Source organism: Dendropsophus ebraccatus, chromosome 12, assembly GCF_027789765.1.
Source record: "Dendropsophus ebraccatus isolate aDenEbr1 chromosome 12, aDenEbr1.pat, whole genome shotgun sequence".
Classification (NCBI taxonomy): Eukaryota; Metazoa; Chordata; class Amphibia; order Anura; family Hylidae; genus Dendropsophus; species Dendropsophus ebraccatus.
In genome coordinates this window covers 68,705,907-68,728,362 of record NC_091465.1, presented here as the reverse complement: position 1 = coordinate 68,728,362, position 22,456 = coordinate 68,705,907, and the positions used below count along the sequence as shown (strand labels likewise).

Genomic DNA, 22,456 nt, shown 5'->3' with positions numbered 1-22,456 from the left:
CTATGGGGGAAGTTATTCGTTGCAACCATGTACAGTGAATTTGCATTTTTCTATTCATTGGACTTTTCTGTCATGTAGTTTTTACGCCCCATATTGAGGGGAGTGAAGTTGTGCAAATGTTTTGCAGCTTTTTATAAAGTTACATGTCACTTCTCAGCTCTGCAGGGTATCAAGCCCGGGCATCATTGGTTTTTCATTTTGTTATAAGATCCCCATAATCTATATGAAGACAACAATGAATAAAACCCAGCTATACACTGCACCCTCTAAATATAACTCACACACTGTACCCCTTATATAATACTGCCACACACTGTACCCCTTATATAATACTGCCACACACTGTGCCCCTTATATATAATACTGCCACACACTGTACCCTTTATATATAATACTGCCACACACTGTACCCCTTATATATAATACTGCCACACATTGTACCCCTTATATATAATACTGCCACACACACTGTACCACTTATATATAATACTGCCACACACTGTACCCCTTATATATAATACTACCACACACTATACCCATTATATATAATACTGCCACACACTGTACCCCTATATATAATACTGACACACACACTGTACCACTTATATATAATACTGACACACACTGTACCATCTATATAAAATACTGACACACACTGTATCCCTTATATATAATATTGCCACACAATGTACCCCTTTATAAAATACTACCACACACTGTATAATACTACTACACATTGTACCCCTTATATATAACACTGCCACACTATAAGACTTATATATAATACTGCTACACACTGTACCCCTTATATACAATACTACTACACATTATACCCCTTATATATAACACTGCCACACTATAAGACTTATATATACTGCCACACACTGTACCCCTTATATATAATACTACCACACACTGTACCCCTTATATATAATACTGCCACACACTGTACTCCTATATATAATACTGACACACACTGTACCACTTATATATAATACTGACACACACTGTAACCCTATATATAATATTTCCACACAATGTACCCCTTATATGTAATACTGCCACACACTGTACCCTTTAAATATGACCCTGCCACACAACATGCCCCCTGAATACAACCTTACCAGACGCTGTACCATCTGAATGTGGTAGTGCCACACACTGTACTCTGTGAATATAGTACTGTCCCACACACCATTCCCCCTGAATATACTCTGTCACATGCTGTAACCTCTGAATACAATACCGCCACAAACCAGAACCCTTGAGTATAGTATACGTATATAGTATATATAGTATATAGTATATATGTATATAGTATATATGAATACGGAATGCGGAGGACTTTATGTGATACCTGCTCCTTTTTACCACAAATTTTACACATGTATATAGAAGTCTAGTTCTGGATTCCTGCATATAAAAATGTATACAGTAGTTTGCAATAAATTAGAATATCAACAAAAAGTTTTTTTCCCCCAGTAATTCAATTCAAAAAGTGACCTCATATATTCTATAGAGTCATTACATACAGAGTGAACTTTTTCAAGCGTTTATTTCTGTTAAAGTTGATGATTATAGATTACAGCCAAGAAAAACCCAAAAGTCAAAAAATGTTTTTAACTCTGTTGACCAAATGAAAAGTCTGGCACTGCAGAGGTGTTATTGAAGCTCAGGTTGCTTTGATAGCAGCCTGCAGCTCGTCTGCATTGTTGGGTCTGGTGTCTTTCATTTTCCGGCAGCGTTGACTTTGGTGTTGATGAAACCCAGTGAACCTTCACCAGCAGATGACATGGCTCCCCAAACCATCACTGATTGAGGAAACTTCACACTAGACTCTATAGACTCTATATGACTCTATAGAATATATGAGGTCACTTTTTGAATTGAATTACTGAAAAAAAAAACTTTTTGTTGATATTCTAATTTATTGCAAACCACTGTATGTCAGTGTTATATATGAATCACACAGTCATTTCCTTCATCACAAAGACTCAAGAACCTTTTGGGGTCCGCAGATTACTGGATGATCTGGGAATCCGGGTTGGTGGAGATCTGAGCAGCACTACACTCTCTTTTTTATACAGGTTTCAGATTTTATTTTTCAATACATTTTTGTTTTCCCAGTTTTCTCTAGTTTATTCAAGAAATGAATTCATAGAAAAGACTAAGTAGAAGAGATGATCTCAATAATAAATAACAGGACACACGAACATCTTTAATACCTGGGATTATCACCGGAGATTAGGGAGAGTTGGTGGATATGTAAGACATGCAGTAAATGTACTTTTATGTTATGTTCAATGAGAATCTAGGTCATGATTTTTAATATCTCACTTAAACAGCTGAGGCCAATAGTATATTGTCACCGGGAAATCATATACAAATGTACTAACCTCTCTGTCCTTAGGGCCCTATTACACAGAGCTATAATCAGCCGAATCAGGCCAATTATTGACAACGAGACAACGATCAATAATCAAAGGCTAATCGTGTTTTTAGGTCTGGACCTTAAAGCATCAACTGCTGACCGCACATCGCTATATGTAATAGTGATGCGCGGCCGATGGCTAATGATTGAATAAACGTAATATGTTACTTCTCCACGCTCCCGATCTTCCCCAGCCCTCTGAGCTGACAGGCCGCTCAGCGAATCACTGGCTGCTGCGGTCCCGACCAGTGATTGGCTGAACGGCCTGTCAGCTCAGGTCCTGTTTTGAAGCTGCAGCCGCCAGGAAGCGAGCAGATGGCAGGAGAAGATCAGGAGCGTGGAGAGGTAACATATTAACAGTTTAGGGCAAGGACTGCAGGAATATCGCTAACAATGTCCAGGCAGGCCTTGCTAAATGATTATGGAGCCATGTAACAGGCTCAGTAAACGAGCGCCAATCTAGCACATAGGCGCTCGTTTACATTATAGATCAGTCCCTCTAATAGAACCCTTAATCTTTAGGATAGACTCCACCAACTCTCAATCATTCAGGTGGAGTGGGGTGTCTCTTGGGCCAGAAGACGCAGCATATCCATATACTAACAGCTAACTTTTTTTTTAATTACCTTATATCTAATTTGGATGAGTGTTTCTAAGGTGTTTTTTTTATTTTATTTAAAATTTCTTCCAATCATAAAACATGTAAACAAAAACAAGAACATTATACAGTACATTCATGAACAATTATCATATAAGGCTATGTTCACACTACGTAAAACTACGGCCGTTGTTCTCGCCGCAGAACTATGGCCGTAGTTTTGCGGTATGTAACATAGCCTTATGTGCAATGGGATCCCGGCCACAGCGTACACACATCGTATACTCTCCGGACGGGATCCCATGCAGCGCCGGAAAAAAACTGACATGTCAGTTTTCTGCGGCCGGAATTCAGTGCACACAGTGAAGCAAGCGGCTCCGGCCGCTCGCTTCACTGTGCACTATGGGAAGCTCTGATGCGGGCGCGTGCTGATGCGCCATCATCAGAGCTCCGCGGCCGGACGGATCATCCGGCCGGTACTTAAGTACCAGCCGCGATGAACCGGGCACAGACCGGTATGTTCCGTAGTGTTCCGGTATGTTCCGTAGTGTAAACATAGCCTGAGGCTGGGTTCACACTACATATATTTCAGTCAGTATATTTCAGTCAGTATTGCAACCAAAACCAGGAGTGGATTAAAAACACAGAAAGGATCTGTTCACACAATGTTGAAATTGAGTAGATGGCCGCCATATAACAGTAAATAACTGCCATTATTTCAATATAACAGCCGTTGTTCTAAAATAACAGCAAATATTTGCCATTAAATGGCGGCCATCCACTCAATTTCAACATTGTGTGAACAGATCCTTTCTGTGTTTTTAATCCACTCCTGGTTTTGGTTGCAATACTGACTGAAATATACTGACTGAAATATACATATACTGACTGAAATATACGTAGTGTCAACGCAGCCTAAATCTGTATAAGAAAGTTAAAACATTGTACATTTTATCCATACTCTAATCCATCCCACCCCAGAGAAAAAAAAAATCATGGGGTTACAGGGGGGGGGGGGATGTTGAGGAGAACCCAAAACAAGTGTCATGTATCCTCATGTATCCCTAATTTCCTTAGGGTTGTATTACATGTAACTATTATCGTTCAAAAAATTGGTAAATCGTTTGGATTTGAATGATAATCGTTTAGTGTAATAGCAGACAACGATTAAACGACCAACGAGAAATCGAATAGAATTTGGACCTATTTTTATCGTTGATCGTTCGCGTGTAATAAGACGTCGTCCGGTCGTGCGCAGTAGCGGTGAACTCAGTGGCGACGACAGGACGAACGCAATAACAATCATAAGTAACGATCATCGTTCCGTGTAATTCGGTGAACGATTTCAGGTCGTACACCATAGTGGTCGTTTGAGTTGATCGTTGATCGTCAAAAAATCGCTTTGTGTAATAGTACCCTTACTCTACAGGAGATGCATTTCATTTAGCTCAGATACTCTCATAGAGCTTTATCCCATTTTTACTTCTAGAATAATGTAGCCTTCCATAATATTGTACATTACACAATAAATGAGCCCTGTTAGTATATGATGGGGTGCGTGTTTTATCCAGTTTCGGAGCAGCCCACTCATTTTATTGGCCAATGTGTAATGCTTAATTTCAACTGTGATGGCGCTGCAGGGTATTTGAACAGATTATTCCTGGCTGCTGGGGGATATAGCTGTGGGAAACCCTGTAATCAGCCTATATTCTGGGAGGTATTTTCAAAGTGGGCTACCTATTCACATGGCATTCAACATAAAGTGACAAGACCTGCACTGGGGATTAAGAGACCAGTCTGGAATCAGGCCTCTGGATTAACACACAATCCAGCACATCAGGATTAACACATCATCCAACACACAATGAACATTGCTCACAGGTGTCAGAGCCATTCATATAAATTGGCTGAAATGACAGCCATTATTCCCCACTGATGGGTAAATACTGAACATCTCGTGTACTGTGCTTTCAATATTCCAACCACTGTAACAATCTCCACTATGGCCAGCCAATGGAAGGACTGGTATTTCTCCAAACTCCCTTAAAGGCGTAGTCCAAGTTAAATTACTTATCCTTTATGCACAGGATAGGGGATAAGTGTCAGGCCATGTTCACACAACATATATTTTGTAAAAATCACGGCTGTTGCAATTTTCAACAACGGCCGTGATTTATACAAAACACACGTTATATGTGTATAAATGGAATCCAGGCCGGAGCGTGTACACATAGAACGGTCATCGTTTTACAATGTGTGAACATGGCCTCAGATTGCGTGTGCTATCTCTCCTGATCCCCCCATACCTTTGAAAGCTTTTCTCTGCTGACAGTTCATGTCTTCTCTGAGAAGAGAGGTAAGGTAAGCTGCTGCCAGGTCTTCCTGTTCCTGCCATACACTATAGCTACAAATTCAGTCAACTCTGTCTTCCACCCACTACATTTTTTCTACTTCAACATTAAATGGAGGAAGATAAAGTTGGATAAAAGTGCACTGTGCACTGGTCAGAGTCTCAAGAATGGTTCAGATTGGTTTAGGCCCACCCCTTTTAGGTTAAAGAGGAGCATTGGACTAGGGACTGCCCTCACTGGTTAAGAAGCATCATGTGACCAAAGCATCTTACTTCCATATATTTGACAATAGGTGTGGTAAAGAGACAGTATAAATGTTAACCCTTGCATTGACAATCTACTTTAGTCTATCCTGCTAAGCAGTGTGACAAGTAAAGCAGGAGCACATACAAAAAATAAACAATGCAGAAACACATGGAAACCTTATACATAAAGTAGCTGGGAAATGGGTACCAGGACACTGCATGGATTCATCATAGCTTGTGAAAAAAACAGAAGCCATCGCACCACTGTGAACAGAGTCTAAGTGTTAGCTACACTGTAAATGAGAGCCGTAATTGTGCGGGGGCTGCACAATTTGTGCGGCCTTCCTGCTGTTAGCTGCATCTCCCATATTACACGGGGAGATGTGTGTCTGACTGCCAATGCTTTTTAAGCAAGTCAAAGCAACCCTGTCAGCCGCTAAACAAGGGCTTTCCAGTTCATCAGCAATCTAGAGCAATTATCAGCTGAACAGGTGCCCTTAGAGTCCTTTTACACAGCCAGATAACCTGCCCATGACAAGCATTAAAGTGTACCATGTCGTAAAATCTAAATTAACAAGGGATATGACATAAATCAAGTCTGCAATTTTAATTTGTTGTTTATTTTAATGCTCTTAAACAAAGCTATACTTACTTGTATCCAGGTCCAGTCTCCTAAAGCTTTTTAGTCTTGTGCTGGTTGAAAAAAGAGACTAAACACAGGACGTCCCAGCCAGTACAGAGTCACGGCTCAATGTGTCCTCCAATCAAAGTTATAATGACAGTAAAAGTTACACATTGTTTGTCAACTTAATTGTTTTCACTGGCCAGTGATCAGAAATTAACATATGTAACAAGCCTTTATTTGTTACATCACATATTGGGATGAGTTTCTCTTTTTCAGTGTATGGCTATGTTGGCACAGTATGTGATTTTTTTCGTCCGTCAAAAAGACATCCGATATTTGCAGATGATGGCCGTCTATAATGATCATGATCATTATAGACGGCCGTCATTAGCAATTATCGGACGTCTTTTGACGGCCATCGGCAATGACGGACAAAAAAATCCTGTTGTGTAAACATTGTGTTAGCAACTTACCTGCTCCAGATCCAGCACTTTCTGGAGCGCCGCCTCCAGTTCACAGGGATCCTTCCTTGCAGCGGCATTGTACAGGATTGCAGCCCATCTCCTGGCACTGCCTGCCAAGTGACGTCAGGGTTACCTGATGGCATCCATGGTTACCAGGGATTCAGCATCACAGGACAGGAGTCCAGAGCGTAGCAGCTGTTCAGCTTTGATTATTGACTGGCCGGTGGCTCTGCCAGTCAGAATGTTCTCTGCTCTGGTGCTCTTGATCTGGATCAGAGGGTTCGACCCAATGTGGTTTGGACCGGACCTCTGGTCCAACATAAATACCCCTCAATTCACCACACCAGCACAGGCTAAGTCTAGTGTTCTAGCTGGCTAGCTCTCCCTGCATTCCTTGTTTCTCTTCTGGGTCTACAATGACCCTTTGCATTGTATACCTGACCTCTCTTGTTTTCTGTCTGCCCTGACTTACTGGTTTTATCTCTGACCACTCTTGTAGATCCGCCCGACTGTTGTCACTCTGGATTGTTGACTCCCCTTTTAGTTGGTTTGTCTTGTCCGTGTGTTGTGTGTCACGGTCGCCCCGTTGTTCGCTGCCGCTTAGGGCAGACCATGGCAAGTAGGCAGAGAAAGTGGGCGGGAATCTAGTTCAGGGTGCACTGTCCGTGTCTTCCCTACTCCTCCCCTGACAAGCCATTGCTACTGGTTCATAACTAGAGATGAGCGAACCGGGTTCAGGTTCGAGTTGATCCAAACCTGAACGTTCGGTATTTGATTAGCGGGGGCTGCAGAACTTGGATAAAGCTCTAAGGTTGTCTGGAAAACATGGATACAGCCAATGACTATATCCATGTTTTCCAGATAGCCTTAGGGCTTTATCCAACTTCAGCAGCCACCCCTAATCAAATGCCAAAAGTTCGGGTTCGGATGGACTCGAGCATGCTCCAGGTTCGGTCATCTCTATTCATAACCCATAGCCAGCCTATTGTACTGTACAATATTAGCTGTATTATTTTCAAATTTGAGGAAGTCATTAATGATGAACTCTTGTGTCTCTATTATTGATCTGTTCCTCTTGGACACCATCATGCTTGTGGAACTGACATCAACTCCTAGGCTTTAGAGGTTTGTCTGGCTCTGTGTATATGACACTTCACTAAATGCCAGCTGGGAGTGTTGGAGTTGTGCTGGCAGGCAAACTATTTTTATCTATCCCTTAATCGAGCAGTGATTTCTTCTTACACCTTTTACTTCTTGCCCGTGCATGCCATGAGAGTCTCCATGGCTAACGTGACACCATCAGTATTTTGCCAAAAACGGTACACACAAAAACAGACACTTTCCACATCTGCTTGGATGATATAGTTTTACATGAACTCATTTACTTCTACCCTTATCTGGTTATTGCAATTAGTAACAATTCCTTTATATAAGAAATATATCGTAGCTCCTCGATGATTCTGCCCTCATCTCCCTTTCCAAAACTATATCCCTCTCTTTTCATGATGTGTTTTGGGATCGGGTGACGGCTCATCATAGTTACACATCTATTCTTGACGGGATTAACAACATTCTGAGGTGTACCGACATCTTGGTGTCACTTAATCCAGGATATGAGGGGACAGTGTGTTGTTGGACTCTGCTCAGTGTTAGAAACAGAGACAGAATTCTTGAAACCCTAGATTATCTTATAAAAAGTGATAAAATTAGATGTTTTCTGCTGCAAAGCTGCCTGTCTTCTGAAGTGTGATATCACGTCATCAAATTGTAGTTTTCTGTTCTGGCATTGTTGTCATTGTGTACTGATAATAGTTAGAGATGAGCGAACCGGTTCGGCCGGTATGGGATTTTTCTAAAAGTCAGAATCTGGTCGGATTCGGATTTTTGGAAGTCTGCTCCGATCTTTTTTTTTCTTGCTTTCTAGTGCTTTCTAGGAAGTGTTCCGGGCGGGAAAAGCGCTTTCCCATGATGCCCGGAACACATCCAATCAGCAAGGATCTTGCACTAGCCCACCCCCTGTGTGACGTCAGTATTGCTTTAAGAGGAGCGGTTACATGACCGCACGACGCAGTCTGCACAGAGAGAGAGAGGAAGGAGTCTGTTACTGCACACAGCTCGTCAGTGATAAAACGCTGCTGCTGCTGTACTCTGCTGTACTGACTACTGAGCAGATATTTACAAAAGCAAAGACCACAAGATTATTAGGAAAGCAGAGAGGAGAAGCATATACTGATTGAGAGAGAAGAATAGAGAGGGCCAAAGATAGATAGATTAGGCATAGGACAGCAAAGTGTGCACGGAACAAAAATGTGCTCTACAGATATACAAGTACTATACTGTCTCCCTTGTGAGAGTGTATATGACATAGGTGTTATCCTGAGGCACAAATATACCTCGTGCATTTGTGGAGAATAAAACTCTACTGCATTCACTGCATTTGTGACCTTTTTCCTGCATAGACCCTGTAATGGTGAGTTTCCTGCGTAGACACTGTAAAGGTGAATATTGAAGTCTAAAAAAAAAATTGACTTTGAGATATCGAAAAGATAATGATGTTACTAACATGTATAGTAAATACACTAACCCCGTATCATATAGATGCTTTAAACTATGAAATCCGAAGAAATCCGAAATTCGGTCGAACTGAACTTTCCGAAAAAATCCGGAAGTCCGGTCGGAACGAACTTTTGAAAAGTTCGCTCATCTCTAATAATAGTACGAGACAAGGTAAAGAGAAATTTGGAAAGGAAAGAAAGTGAATAACGTTGAAAGTACAGGGGGTTGGGTGATTACCCGGTGGCAATGGCTTAAAAGCAACTATAACTCAGGTATGGCACACAATATGTTGCAGGCTTATTACTTGCATGGTTCCCATACGACTACAAGAGTTTCTTGTATGAGAGGCAGGGAAACCTAATTACTATAAGGAAGGGGGACAAAAAAGCAGGGGAACTTCTATCCTCATGAATAGAGCCTTGGGTATTCTCTGATCACACCTGTTTGCCAAACAGCACTTATCTTATTCTCATTTATAGGAGACGTGTTCTAATACTATGCTGCTCCTATACAGAGTAACATAACATGCTGACGCCCCCTCAGTAGAGAGCAACCATGCATGCCTAAACAATTCTTCATAGAGAACAGGATAGATAAGAGTTATAAGGATTAAATCAACAGGCCGGTCAGTGATTCCACTTTTCTTACATCACCAATTGACATGGAATGGCTTAGCGGTGGCTGGGCTAAGATGCCATTCGGGTATAGTATAGTTTATTCCCCCTCCACTGTCTCCCTCTGAGTTTATACACATCTCCAGAGCTTGGATTGTACCTAGAGAAATGTAACCTCAGTGGGAGACACAGCTATGCTAAGCTGATTTTGCTCACTGCTGCATCCCATCTCCGCTCCTCTTGCAGGCCCCTGCGCCGAACCAGGAACTAAGTGGGGACCCAGTGCCGAATTGAATTCTCACTAGATGCGACAACCACAAACCACTACCACAACAACTAGACCACAAATTACGATATAGATAGCAATTTTTTTATTCTTATTTTATACTTATCATGGTGCAAAAACTTTTTCTGCAAAGGTCTTTATTGAAAATGTTATTTTCTTTAACTTCTTCATCTTCTAGAGTGTATTGTATAGGCTCTTTTTTTCCTATACTTGTACACAGCTGATTCTCCTCTGCAGAGTGCCATATATCTGCTCTTTTCTATTTAGGATTCTCTCCCCTCTGTCCACTCTTTGGACTGGTTAATAACTCACTGTGTTCTAATATCTTTAACCTGTACAGAGGAAGGCTCTGCCAGACTCTTTATCTAGGAAGCAGCTAAATAGTAGGAAATTTTAATGAAGACTATTTAGAAACCTGCTTCTTTTTGCGCTCAGGAATCAATAAAAAAAAAAAAGTCGAAGGGTGTCCGTAGCCATAAATGGGTGCATAGCTTTTATGACTAGTTACACTAGTCCCCCAACCATAGTGCTGATCCTTTTATATAGTGCATAGGTGCCATTCAGCCCAGCTTAGGTAGCAGGGATCAGTTGCCATTGGAATGTATGTACAGTTGGCATTGGAATGTATGTACACCATATAGTTACATGCTGTTGACCTTGTGTCAAGAGAAGCATTGAAGTGAATTCTAAATATCTGTTTCGGCAGCGCTTATACTGAACATATTTGTAAATTTCACAACAGAGGCTGCCTCTTTGCATTGACATATTTCTATCCCCTTTGCGGCTTACTTATGAAACATCCGGAAATTATTGTTTATCTAGAAAAAATACTATCGCATAACACTTCATTTTGGAAATATAACCCTTTAAGTAAAAGCTACGACTGATGATGATGGCAATACATCTTATGCCAAGGGTTCGGCAGCATGAAAGAGCAAATTGTAGAACAAGCTGCCCTTATCTCAAATAGCTGTCACTTGTCTTACAAGTCTTTTCTTCTCCCTCAAATGTCAGGATGTTTTTTTAATGTAGCCATTGATGGAAAGATTTTTTGCAATCAGGTGACCATTCCAATTATTTTCATTAACAGCAAATGTCAGCACAAGATTCCGCACCTGAATACAATATGGAGTATACTATACGTGCTGCCCACCTATAGACCTGTAAGGAAGAGGGTAGAGAGAGTGGACAACCCTGATGTGTATTTATTAAGGGGTCTAATGGAGGAGTGTGGTTGCCATTGAATATTAGTATTGTATTGGCGTAATAATTAAAAAGTTGGATGTATGAGTTAAAAAGGAGCAAAAGTTCAATTTGAACTAAACAGCTAAAGGAAGGACCATGAACGGTAGCCTTTACTGTATGTAAATTAAGAAACCAAAAAACACAGTAGTCACTGAGCTCAGCTGCTATCTCCATTGTGTGAACAGTCAGTGGTGTGTGCCCGCTAGTCAATGAATAGCGGCCGCAGAAAACTGACATGTCAGTTTTTACTGCAGCCGCTAGCGATCCCGGCCAGAGTGTATACTATGTGTATACCCTCCAGCCGGGATTCTCTCTGACTGTAATGCAACGGGAAATTTCTATTAATCGTGGTCGTTGTTACAACGGCTGTGATTAATAGAAATTTTACGTTGTGTAAACGTAGCCTGCAAAGGGTTTACCAAAGCCAGGTATCCATCCACAGGCAGCTGTTTTGGGGTATCGTCCCTTGTCAGTGTGGAGCAGGGCTATGTATCAGGGTGGTTTGGTGATCTCCCTACTGGGAGGCACCCATTGGCAACAGGTTTTCCTTCCCTTGAGGGATATCCAGGGCTATTTCCATGTTTTGAGACTCACAACTGAGGTTCCACAGACCCCCCTTTTTTACATATCTGACTGACAGCTCCCCCAGGGTCATTTTGATGCTTGTCCTACGTTTCTCCGATTCTCCGATTTTCAGGATGGCGCCTCCCGGGGAACTATAACTCCGGGCATGCACCGCATCGCTCTACTGTATGCTTTTGTTCATTGATACAGTGCATGAGCAGTATATGGGAAAGGAGACATGTCCTTTTCCTTGCCCCTTGGCCGGAAGATCACTTGGTAACGTGATGTCAGTAGTGGGACAGTTACCGCTTACGGCCCAAGAGTGACATCACGTGAACCGTGTGATCTCCCGAACAAGGGGAGCGGAAACACTAGTCTCCTTTCCCCTATACTGCTCAATTACAGGAGAGACAGACATCACTTTTCCTCTGTCTCTGAGGAGATGGGGAGAGAAAAGGAGTGGAAATGGAATGGAACAGACAGAGAGCATTTTCTGCAGCTTCAAAATGACTAAATGACTAAAAAAATACCCTTTATCGCTAGGGTTTGCCATCATTAATAGGTAGGGAGGATATTTTCCTGTACATATATTGTCACTTGGCTGTTGGGTGGTGTGGAGGGTCTGAAGGTGGGACAGGAGGTCCAAGTATTCTTGTTGAAGACCTGAGTGATAGCTTTGGAGGCGTTTCTCTTTTTGACCATAGCAGGTAAAGATCTTTTTGCTCCTGTCTGCACTAAGCTTGCGTTTGGGGAACAGGCCTCTAAGATGGTACAAGCATAAAGGCCCCTGGGTTAGCAATCGGCACCAATCATTGGTATCAGTTGCACATCATTCTGTATAGACAGGGGATATGCAGCCAACAACAATGAAGTGAAGGGTGCCAAGAACAATCCAGTAATTGTCTAAGCCACATGATTGATTAATCCTTGTGAAGGCTCAGCAAACAAGCACTGATCACCAAGATCAGTGCCCATTATCGGGAGCCTATCAGCCCACCTTAAGAGGCCCTCAGTATTGCAGATCATATAGGATTGATCCTCTATGTCTCAGGAGCACAATGATACAAAAGTGAGCCTTTGGGTGAATGCATCTAGTCACAGGTGCTGTTAAGGTTCCTAATTCAGGAAATGTGCTTATCTGGGACCTAGCAGTGGGGATTTGGCACTACCTCGTTGCTCGTATGTTTACAGAGAAAGGCTTTGTCCACTGTGAGATAAAGAGTTTGAGTATAAATTTCTCAGAATTTGGATGGATAGTATAGGAATTTCCCTGAAATGCAGATGGTCCAGATGAACAACCTCCAGAATTAAATTGGGGACATTTATTAAGACTGGACTAATCGTACATCGGTCTTAAATTAGGCCCCATCCCCAATTACCCCATCAGATTTACTAAAAGATGCACGATTCTTAGAGATTCTGGCGGGCACTGTGCTTGCTGCAGGAATTGTGCAAAAATTTACACATGCTCTGGAAAATGTGTAAATTTTTGCCTTGTTTACACCTGTCTCCAGACGTAAACATTGATAAATGAAACGTGGAAGGAGGCCCAGAACCCAAACCTGCTGCACCGCCCCTGCCCGCTCATTGGAAAAAAAGCGGGAATAAAAACTGGCATACACCACGGAAAAGGGGTGAATCTACCCATTTTCCATGGTGTACGCTGGGGAGGTATCTTGGTAAATGGCCCCCAGTCTGTGTTTTTTTTTTACATTCTAATTATATTTCCCCAATAAACATGTTTCCAAGCTAATATTTTCTTATCATATCATATCATGAAACCAACATAGTGCCATGCCTATAGGTTTAGTGGCTCATTCGTTTGGAGGGAATACCCCATCTCCAAAGTTTGAAAGGTTATGTCCTGATGTGACCCATATTATTTACATGCGTGGTCAGAGCATTCGAGGTCAGGGGCAGAACTAAATTATAAAGTCTTAACGACTGCACAGTTAAGTTCAGAGATGTTTTTAAAGCACTACAGTGATTCAAGTATCCAAAAATAAATCTCATTTTCAAATGTTTATGACCTCTAAAAAAGCCACATTGGCGGTATGTTTGCCCAGCAGTATTTATTTGAAGCTCATGGCACCCTGCCTTGAAGAGTCACCAACTTGTGTTTCATTTTACACTAGTACTCATCACTCGCGTGGGGTCTGTTTTCAAGTCTGAAGATAGTACGGTGGGTTCTGAACGCAGAGTTCTAGGATGAGTAACATTAAGTTTTTTCAGAACTTGTTATATTGGAAAGGAATATTGGGTAGGCTATTGATTGAAACTGTTAATGGAAATTCTTTTTATTAAATCTTAATTTCTTAAAATGAAAATATACATTGTTTATTACTAATACTCAATCTTCAATTTGCACAACATCCTATCTTGATTGGAAGTTACCATTTTGCTAATAGACACTTTCAACATTGATCGTACAGTGCCAGTGTAGTTACATGCCCAATTGACGGGGTAAAGTAGCATTCAGTTGTCAGTTCAATAAAGTTTTTCACGTCCTAAAAATTCTAAAGATGTTTTTTTCTCTTTTTGTTACAGGTTCAGCCCCTTCATAGGAGTAACAGCACACACACCTTTAGGGAGAAAAGTCCATTCGAGGATCCTTTCTTCATTGTGGAAACGATATGCATCTGTTGGTTCTCTTTTGAACTCTCTGTGCGTTTCATCGCTTGTCCCAGCAAGCCTGCCTTCTTTAAGGATATCATGAACATGATTGATTTTGTGGCTATTATACCATACTTTGTTGCTCTAGGCACAGAACTAGCTCGGAACAAAGGTGTGGGCCAACCAGCTATGTCACTTGCCATTCTCAGGGTAATTCGTTTGGTGAGAGTCTTCCGTATTTTCAAGCTGTCCCGACACTCCAAAGGATTGCAGATCTTGGGACAGACACTGAAAGCAAGTATGCGAGAGCTTGGGCTTCTAATATTTTTCCTGTTTATTGGAGTTATACTCTTCTCCAGTTCCGTGTACTTTGCAGAAGCAGATCATGAAGACACAAAGTTTACCAGCATCCCCGAAGCATTCTGGTGGGCTGTGGTCACAATGACAACTGTAGGCTATGGAGATATGTCTCCTGAGACTGTTGGTGGCAAACTGGTGGGATCACTCTGTGCTATTGCTGGTGTGTTGACCATCTCTCTTCCTGTGCCAGTCATAGTATCCAACTTCAGTTATTTCTACCACCGTGAGACAGAATGCTCAGATATAGGCCAGTATAATCATGTTGGGTCATGCCCTAATGGTCCACCCTATACTCCAAAAAGCAAGAAGGATAAAAGTCCCATAATAAACAAATTGAAGAATATATATAGCAATTCCAAAGCAGAACACCTGGATGGACTGGGTCCAGGGGATGAAAAACGTGGACAGTCACATATAATAACGGAAGTGTGACATTTGCATCTGTGGCTAATTCCCATTTAGTTTCATTTCATCATCCTCATCCTCATTTCATCATCCTTTATTTTGGAGTCTTAAGAGTATTGGTGTCCAATCAGTTGGTAAAAATATGAATTGTGCCATACTGAATTTTTTTAAAATACTTGGCTTACTTTAAACTAGAACGAATATTGGAAGTGTATTGATGGCTTTTTGACGGTCTTAGGCTAAACATGGTTTCCAAAGATGACGCTAACACAGTGTCATCATCATCATTGAGTGTCAACATATAGAACAGGTTTGACACAAAATAACATATGTGAGTGAAATATTTGAAATAAACATATAACACGAAGAAGAAGAATGGATTACAAAATGAGCACTTACTCTTGGCCAATGGAAGGTTCTTCAACAAGTCAAAGAACAAAGAAGCCGGCAATTCTGACTTACTGCACTATCAAATTACATGTGCCGGAGAGCCAAGGGGAACTGATATTAAGATCAGGATCAATTAATGGCAACAAACTAAGTTCATATATAGGACAACAAAGGTAGCTGTGGGCAAAGGTTCAAAATGTGCAATACTTGCCTAGTCAACAAAGACAGCAGATTGTATGGTAGCATAATACTATTACTGCTGAATCTTATCTATTATACTAATGTGATCCTTAAAGACTGGAAAACTCGAGGTTCACCTTGAAGGGAACCAGAAAAACATATTTAATCCATTTAAACAGTCTTTGGGTTTACAATTTTTTATTTTACATACTGTAAGCCCTTTCTTTGGAGAACACTGCAGTACACAAGGGCAACATCTATATGGATGGATCTAGAGAAAGACTACTGAGGAAAAAGGTTTTAGTTGCATGAAGGGTCACTTTTAGTTCACTATTATTCCCCTGGTCATTGGCCATATGTGTCCGGCTATACGAACTTAAAATTTTTGTTGTCTTAATTTTTGCAAAAAACGTCACCGTTTCGTAACGGGAAGCCAAGGCACAATCCATCCCTTCCAATGTTCAAGAAGGGCTTTACTGTGTTTTATCACCTCTTATGACATAATAGTTTTGTAACCTGTATTGGGTTTAGCTGTAACCCAGAATGTGAGAAAACAGATGTGACTGCAGTTGACCATTACCATACCACTGACACTAGGTTCTAGGAAGCTGACATGTGAGGAGCTCTCTTGTGGAGTCCTCAGAGGCGTAACTTGAAGCTCTTGGGCCTCAGTGGAGAATCTACCATGTGCTAATTATAATTACTATTACTAGTGTCTTCCTATCGTTTAGCCTGCAGGGTCGAGACATGTTACACCACAGGAAACCTAAGGCACTTGCATTTTTCTTTTCTTAAAGGGGTTATCTGACTCCTTGGAGGAGTCTTTCGTTCAAGAGAAGTCAATTTGTAAAAGTCTGATAACTCCTTTAAATAGTGTTCTTTCAAACAATATCCCTCCATTTCAGATCCTGATTTTCCTTAGATTCCCAACATATTTGTAAATCAGTTTACTAACAAATATATGACTCTTTACCCCCCCCCCCCCAAAAAAAAAAAAACAACTCTTAAGTTGCCCACTAGGTGTCTCGCTCATGCAATCTGCTGTCCACTGTCTGTTGTCATGGGAAATTTGTCTCTAGTAACCAAGAGCAGGGAAATTAAAGGAAGTGAGGGAAAGGGCTTAGATAATGCTAGATGTGCTACAGAGGTATGGGAGAAAGTACCCTTGACTATACTACTGGCAAATAGCCCAGCTCTGTTTCTGTCTAGAGCAAAAGAATGAGAAAAAGCTATGCACCATGGAGGGTTTCTCAGCAGATAAAGCACTAAAATCACCTTGTCAGTTCTCTGACGGTTTACTAAAATCTTCAGGCTTATTAAAATCTTTTGAAACAACAGGTACTTTTTAAGTAAAATAAAGGTTATAAAACCTTTTAAAAACAAAACAAAACACTTTCATAAGGAACCCAGTAAACAACTCCTTCTATCCCCGTTTCTTGGCCTGTGTCAGACCTGAATATGTAAGCTAGGCTTTATGAGATAGTAACATCTGAAAGGCTATCCCTTAGATCTAAATAGACTAACTGACTAACTGACAAAACAATAAGCTTTGATAGCCAATTGTCCTTTTTCATTATTCTACCAATGGTTGGCCAACGTTGTCCCATTCAAAACTACAAAAGAATGATCATTTGGCCAATGATGGTGGCCAAACTTGTTTTGAGAATGGCTACCTTAAACAACCTTAAAGCAAGATACAAACATACTTCATAGAGAAGGTCCAACTTGAGTGACGAGAACAAATACTGCAGCAACCTGTCTTGTACAAAGACCAGAATATAACGCAGAAGATTTTTTTCCGGGACAAATATTGTATATTTTCACTTGCAAGTTGTAATGTAAAATATGAGTGAACCGGAGGGGAAGCCTATTGTTTCCATCTCTACCTCTTTCAGAAGTTTCCAAAGGCAGTCAGGTCATGGTCATTACACACTCACGAGAGGTTTATAATTGGTTCAGTCAACCAGCCGACCGAAGAGCCTGACAGGACTGACAGCATACTTGTGTTATAATGAGCCTTTCACTTTGGCAAGACAGCAAATGAGCTAAAGTGATCTGTCGAAGATTTGTTTCTGGGGTTGGAGGGTTGTGTGATGTGAAGCCGCGATGACAGGTAGGAAAATCAAACATCTATGCATTCAGAACATTCGAGGAAGGTGGACGAGGACTTCTGCTTCAGAGTGTGAACTTTTAAAGCTGGCATTGCTTTTGAATTTCTTATAACTGTTACAAACTGCATTAATTCTATTTGTAAAGGAGCCACGGCAGTGTTTTGAGTGCTTTTCTTTTTTTGCATATATAATTTATCATAAAATTAACAAAAGAGATGTTACCGTGCAAATTGTTTACACAGGACTTAGATATGAATGTGCCAAACATACATTGGCCGGTGCCGCAGGCCACTTCTTAATACATGTAAGCACAAGTCATCTTGGAAAATGTATATTTATCTAATAATAAACCATTTATTTATTGCAAAGAGTCATTTTCTTATTTTTGTGATTGTTTATATTAGTTTTATTTATTTTTTTTGTATTAAAAACCAAACACAGCAGACAGGTAGGGGTATAAAATACAAAGAACACCTTACTTACCTGCCCCAGTCAAGCATCGGGGCTCCGCTCTGCACCACTGTTTTTACACACTCTCCCGGTCCTGTTGATGACATTATGAATCTACCGGGGCGTCAGTGATTAGCAAAACGTCATCGGCAGAGTAGGGAGAACGCATCATCAGGGTAAGTAAACACAAGCAGTAGGGTAGACGGGGCACCAATGCTGGACTGGTACAGGTAAGTATAGTATCACATGCACTTATATGTCCTTTTGTTATGTTGGTCTGTCACCTTATAAATCATTTAATATACTGTATCATTTGTTAACACATCCAGCAGTGTGTTTTTTTTAAATAAAACTCAGAATCCTCATTAAAGAAGAACCGTGGCTAAATAAAAAAAATCTAGGGCTGAGAAATGCTCACTCAGCCAGTCAGTGACTATGGAGAGACACCACTGTAGTCAATGACTGGCTGAGCAATACTTTGTGCTGAGACATGAAGATGCAAGAAGGAAGCAGAAAGTGGAGTCTGGCGGCGATCAGAGAGCTGGTTACACCCTTCCGGCCCTTGATTTTTAGATTTGGCTGGAGTCCACCTTTAAAGGGGTAGTGCGGCGCTAAGAAATTATTCACAGAATAACACACATTACAAAGTTATACAACTTTGTAATGTATGTTATGTCTGTGAATCGCCCCCTTCCCTTTGTCCCCCCACCCCCGCACGTGTACCCGGAAGTGTGGTGCATTATACATACCTGTCACGTGCCGACCCCCGTCCCTGATCTTCTGTGCCACGACGTCATCTTCGGCCTGCCGGCCGAAGCTCTCCGATTGTCCCGAGTGCCGGACTCCCTCTGCCGCGTCATCAGATGCTCAGCCGCTGATGACGCGGCCGGCACTCGGGACGATCGGAGAGCTTCGGCCGGCTTCGGCCGTCTGAAGATGACGTCGTGGCACAGAAGATCGGGGACGGGGGTTGGCATGTGACAGGTATGTATAATGCACCACTCTTCCGGGTACACGGGTGGGGGTGGGGGGACACAGGGAAGGGGGCGATTCACAGACATAACATACATTACAAAGTTGTATAACTTTGTAATGTGTGTTATTCTGTGAATAATTTCTTAGTGCCGCACTACCCCTTTAGAGCTTGTGGTTGACCACACTAAAAATTTGTTGGTGAAACTTTTTTGAGTATTAGTGATCAATTTCAGGAGCTCAGGGTGTGTGCACAATAGGTCTGATATACTGAGACGCTTTAAAATTGTCTATAATTCTGCATACTAAAACCCCAAATATCAGATATTTGAGAAAACCTAAAAGTAGATAAAGAGAACTAATATAAATAAATAACTTAGTCATTTATTTATTATGGAAAATGATCAAATATCACAAATCGTTGCAAGTGAGTGGGGAACAGCGTTGGGGTCTGAGAGGTGAAAGCATGTTTTATTTTTTTATCCTCCCCTTCCATGGCCTGACCGGACTTCTCCTTTAAGTGCCTTATTTTCCAGCCTATAAGACGACTGGATGTATAAAACAATCCCTCACTTTTATGAAGATATTCAGGGTTTCACCTTATACGCCGGAAAATAATAACCCCTGCCTTACAACAGCAGGGTTTACTAGCTGGGGCCCTACTGCTGTCAGGCAAGGGTTAACTCCAGTTAAAGAAAAAAAACAACAACAATTAACTCACCTGTGACACGTTCCCGGCAGCCGCGCGTCTCCCGTCCCGCTCCGGGCGCAGGCAGTGTGACGTACCCGGATCTCTCCAGGGCAGCCAAGCGTCTCATAAGAGAAGCTCGGCTTCCGGGAAAGCTTTAGGAGACACAGGTTTGCAGGAGGTTTCAGGAACTTCCAGCGCCTCTGTCATTCTCCTGACGCTCTCCCGGCAGCTGAGATTTTCCGATAAGATGCTGGGCTGCCCAGGAGAGCTTCAGGGACCTCTGGCACAGGCAGTGTCTCTGCATCACAGTGCTTGCGCCGAAAATGGGACAGGAGCAGCGCGGCTGCTGGGAACAGGTAACAGGTGAGTTAACTGTTTGTTTTTTTATAGTGGTTGCTGCATACGGTGGGGATGTGGCCATTTTCTAGCTCCCCCACCGTATGTGGTGACCATTCCCGGCGTATAAGACGACCTCCGACTTTAAGAGAAGATTTTTCAGGGTTTAAAAGTTGTCTTATATGCCGCAAAATACGCTAGTACTTTAAAAGAACTGAGTCGCAAAACCCACACTTAAACTGAGGACAGGAGAGGTGCTGTTTGTGGAAGAAAGTGGCCATGTTTTTCTATGCCTTGACATGGAGACACGTGATGGTGTCTCTGCGGTGTTTTGGTTGATCTCCCTGAGGTCAACCAGCGTCCTTTTGCATGCACTTACTAGTCATTGCTCCCACTAGCCAGAAACCTACTCCACACTGATGAGGGGCAAAAACCCCGAAACAGCTGTCTGTGGATGGATACCTTGCTGATGTGGTTTCCTTGACTGGAGAACGCCTTTGGCTTGGTTGTTCCTTCCCGGAGGGAAGGTCTGGCTAGTTCACTGACGTCAAGACATGTGATGGTGTCTCTGCAGTGTTCTTTTGCATATTTGATTTCCCAGGGGGCAATGTTCTAGAATACACTGACGTTGAGACACGTGATGGTGTCTCTGCGGTGTTTTGGTTGATCTCCCTGAGGTCAACCAGCGTCCTTTTGCATGCACTTACTAGTCATTGCTCCCACTAGCCAGAAACCTACTCCACACTGATGAGGGGCAAAAACCCAGAAACAGCTGTCTGTGGATGGATACCTTGCTGAGGTGGTTTCCTTGACTGGAGAACGCCTTTGGCTTGGTTGTTCCTTCCCGGAGGGAAGGTCTGGCTAGTTCACTGACGTCGAGACATGTGATGGTGTCTCTGCAGTGTTCTTTTGCATATTTCTATGCCTTGACAACCCCTTAAAGGGGTTATCCAGCGCTACAAAAACATGGCCACTTTTCCCCCTACTGTTGTCTCCAGTTCAGGTGCAGTTTGCAAATAAGCTCCATTTACTTAAATGGAACTGAGTTTTAAAACCCCACCCAAACTGGAGACAACAGTAGGGGGGAAAGTGGCCATGTTTTTGTAGCGCTTGATAACCCCTTTAACTTTAGCTTATGTGAAAAAGGCCTTTAGTTATTTAGAGGTTACCTTAGGTTCCTTTATGAATTTAGGGACTATCATATGTTTTGTTCTTGGCATGATCTCTTTTAATTGAGCACTTCGGCGAAGGGTAATATTAGTAATGAACTTCTTCAATTTTGAACACAAGGGGGGGATTTGTGAAGACCCTTATATTAGGCCCCGCCCCCTTTTCGCAGTCAGGATTCAATAAGAGGCGTGGTGTAGATTTTGATCATGATTAACACCTGCGAGCAGGTGTCAATCATGATAAATGAGGCCACGCCTCTTTATTACGCCTCTGCAAGCTCCGCCAGCCGCCCATCGGGTGAGTGGGGCGTACGGGAGGCATACGCTAGGGAGAAGGGGCGAATCTGCACCTTCTTCCTGGCGTACGCCTAAGGCATATGTTTCATAAATGTCCCCCAATCTGTATGACTATGGATTGGTGGAATTCACATTCGTTAGAGATTTTTTGTAACCTTCTCCAGCCTAATGAGCATCAACTCTCTAAAAAATCTTGTTTGTACTATGATAAACTTCTACAAACCTGTCAAAATCCGGCTTTGATAGATTTCTGTTCCTTAAAGCGTCTCCGTACCCACAATCTGTCCCCCCCCAAACCACTTGTACCTTCGGATAGCTGCTTTTAATCCAAGAACTGTCCTTGGGTCCATTCGGCAGGTGATGCAGTTATTGTCATAAAAACAACTTTTAATCCGGCAGCGCTGTGTCTAACGGCCGGGGCTTACATTTGTATATGCATTAGGCTGGCAACACCTCTCCGTCCTTCCTCCCCATCCTCCTCATCATTAGGAATGATCCAGGAA

At 42.0% G+C, this 22,456-nt stretch overlaps 1 protein-coding gene across 1 annotated transcript in view; it reads left to right on the top strand.

The window, feature by feature from the left end:
• The window catches only part of LOC138769527 (potassium voltage-gated channel subfamily A member 7-like), a 37,570-nt gene extending 19,164 nt beyond the window's left edge, over positions 1-18,406 (top strand). The window contains exon 2 of the mRNA XM_069948068.1: positions 14,527-18,406. Coding sequence (XP_069804169.1) covers positions 14,527-15,384 — 858 coding nt within the window. The 3' untranslated portion in view covers positions 15,385-18,406. The remainder of the gene's footprint in view (positions 1-14,526) is intronic.
• The last annotated feature ends 4,050 nt before the right edge of the window (positions 18,407-22,456 follow it).